This window comes from Silene latifolia, chromosome Y, assembly GCF_048544455.1.
Source record: "Silene latifolia isolate original U9 population chromosome Y, ASM4854445v1, whole genome shotgun sequence".
Lineage (NCBI taxonomy): Eukaryota > Viridiplantae > Streptophyta > Magnoliopsida > Caryophyllales > Caryophyllaceae > Silene > Silene latifolia.
In genome coordinates, this window is record NC_133538.1 from 428,488,540 (window position 1) to 428,491,483 (window position 2,944).

Consider the following 2,944-nt stretch of genomic DNA (forward strand, 5'->3'; position numbering starts at 1 on the left):
TATATTTTTAAACAATTTGGTTGGAGAAACCAAGGTTTTTTCATATTTGTTACGTAGGCAGACGCTTGAGAAAAGAGGATGAATTTGTTTGGAATAAGGCATGAAGACGCGTTTGATTGTGGATAAAAGGTAGAGGGCTGATTTTCAGCGACGACGTTTTACTAACTATCGACGACGTTTTTATTCCAAAAGACTAATTCCCTTTACACATTTACACTCATTTCTCGCTCTAAAAAATTTTCTCTCAAATTCTAGTAAAAACCAACTAAATTAAAAAAAAAACCACTACAACAATTAACAAGATTAATTAACATGAGGGAACCTGAATCATCGGTACGTAAACAACTTAATCGCTTCATTATTTTGGTTAATTTTTATTTTTTTGCGCATTGTTAAATATATTCGTTAGTTGATTTACGTCACATATTTACTTAATTGTAGTAAACATTGCGGGTTTTTTTACGTAAATATGAAATTTGTACAACCCATGGACCAAACCTCGAGATTTAACATTCTACCATAGACCAAACGTTGAGATTTAAGGTTCAGCCATGGACCAAACGTGAGATCCAACGTTTGACCATGGTGTAACGTTGATTCTCAACGTTTGCCCACGGTGGAATGTTGAGTCTCAACGCTTGGACCATGGTTGAAAGTTGAGTCTCAATGTTTGGCCATGGTCGAACGTCGAGTCTCGTGGTTTGGCCATGGATTGATTGTTGAGTCTCAACTTTCAGTCCGTGGTCGGACAATAAACTCGTTTTCTCTTGTTTTGCTTCCGTTTAACGTAATTTTTTTAGGTTATGTATCGTTTTTATTGTCTAACTATTGTCTGAATTGCTTGAAACAGGTTTCATGGGAGAGTTTTAGCGAGAATTCAATTAATTACAACCCATTGTTCGTGATGACTTTAGATTTCGAAACTCGTGATGATGCTTTCAATTGGGCTAATAGTGTTGCGTTCGAGAATGAGTTTGCTTTTGTTAAAGCAAATAACGGAGTAAAAAACAGAAAAGAAAATGGGTTGTTGACAAGTTATTTTCGATGTAAAAGACATGGGCTACCCCCGCCAATGGATGATCCCGAGAAGCCAAGGAGGTCGCAGAAGTTTTCATGCCTTTGCCGTGTTCGTGCCGTGCAAAATTACGTGGTTAAAAATGATCAAGTGACGATAGTTTGGAACATTGTAACCTCCGAGGGTGATGGACGACACAACCACAACGTAGCACTTTATAAGGACGGGGATCGGCAATTCGCGGGATTGGATAAGGAGGAGAAGGCATATGTTAGGCAACAAACTATGGCCGGGGTTCTGACGAGGGATATTAAAAATGGTCTTCATTTGAAAATCCCCGAAAAACCTCAACCGTCAAGCACCCAGATATATAACGAGAAAAGAAAAATTAGGCAAGAAGTTGGGGGTGAAAGGAACACCGCTCAACATATGTGGGCTCTAGCGGTACAAGCAAAATACGTGCATTGGAATGAGAGTAATCCCGAGACAAAACAGATCACACATGGTTTCATGGCACATTTTGATTCCGTGAAGTTGTTCCGAGCTTATCCTTATGTGGTAATTATAGATTCGACATATAATACCAACATATACAAGAATCCAGTCATTGAGATGGTTGGTGTCACACCCATCGGATTGTGGTTCTTAATTGCATGTTTAATGCTTCCTACCGAGTCCGAGGAGTGCTACAAGTGGCAGTTGAAGAAGTTAGGTGACATTTTAGATTCCACGGGAGCGTCCCCTTCTGTCTTTGTCAACGACCGGGAAATTTGGTTTGATTAATGTTCTTAATGCAGTATACCTCGGGATTGATCATTTGTTGTGTCAATGGCACGTGAAAAAAGCCATCAATTCTAAAGCTATCACTATCGATCAAAGCGAGAGTTACAAGAAACATGTCATGACAAATCCATAATCGGGTTGGAATAAAGTGATCGATGCACCTACCGAGCAAGAGTTTCAGCATTGGTGGAGGATCTTCTGTATCAAGTGGAAACCTTTGGCCACTTATATTGGGAAAACTTGGGGTGAGCATGCGGCGAAGTTTGTATTATGTTATACAAACGAGTGCTTCCATCTTGGTAACACGAAAACTTTGCGTGTTGAGTCAGCCCATTCTCTATTGAAGGCTTGGTTGAAAAGTGATCATCTCACACTTGATACCATGTGGTCCCATTTCCACAGCATGCTAGAAGGTCAACACTCCAAGATTAGAAAGGAGCTCAAAGATTCAATGAGTAGACCAAGGATAACATCCCGTACTTTCTCCTTGTTGCAAGGGAACGTGTATACTATGGCCATAGAGATAATTGAGAATGAACTTTTGAGAGGCCTTGATTTGGGTATCGAGGTTGAGGATCAATGTGGACACGTGCTACGAACGACTCCTGGATTACCTTATGCATACAAGTTGGTTTATTTGAATAACAGAGGTAGGAGGGTCCATCTTGAAGATTTTCATGTCATTTGGAAGACATTGGTGTATGATAGTCCTCAACAAATGCCAAAAAATGATGGTGATTTATTTGAGGAATTAGTTGAAGGTGTGAGAAACAGTGACCCGGTTTACCGAAGGGCAGTCATAGACTTATTGCGTGACTTCTAACACCCGGAGGACGAAGAAATTTTGCCACCCCCTATCAATGAGAATCTGAAAGGTCGTCCGAGAGGTTCTACAACTAGAAAAAAGTCGGGTTTCGAGCATGCACAAAGGAAGTTCAGGACATCAAGTACTAACGGTTCAACAAATGCACAACCATCATAACAAAGACATGGTGATTTCGAATCAGGAGCTCCCGATGCTCCGTTTGAAAGGAACATTACCATTGGCCTTATATCATCATGAGCCAAACGGTACGGCTTGAGGTGCTTTGGGGCCACTTTGACGGTTGGGTAGATGTTGGAGATGACAGGCATTGTGGATTCCGG

At 40.7% G+C, this 2,944-nt stretch overlaps 1 protein-coding gene across 1 annotated transcript; it reads left to right on the forward strand.

Moving 5' to 3' along the window:
- Positions 1–312: 312 nt before the first annotated feature.
- Positions 313–2,621, forward strand: LOC141632532 (uncharacterized). Its single transcript, XM_074445075.1, has 3 exons — positions 313–333; positions 851–1,788; positions 2,201–2,621. Exons 1-3 carry the CDS (start codon positions 313–315, stop codon positions 2,619–2,621), a joined length of 1,380 nt encoding a protein of 459 aa, XP_074301176.1.
- The last annotated feature ends 323 nt before the right edge of the window (positions 2,622–2,944 follow it).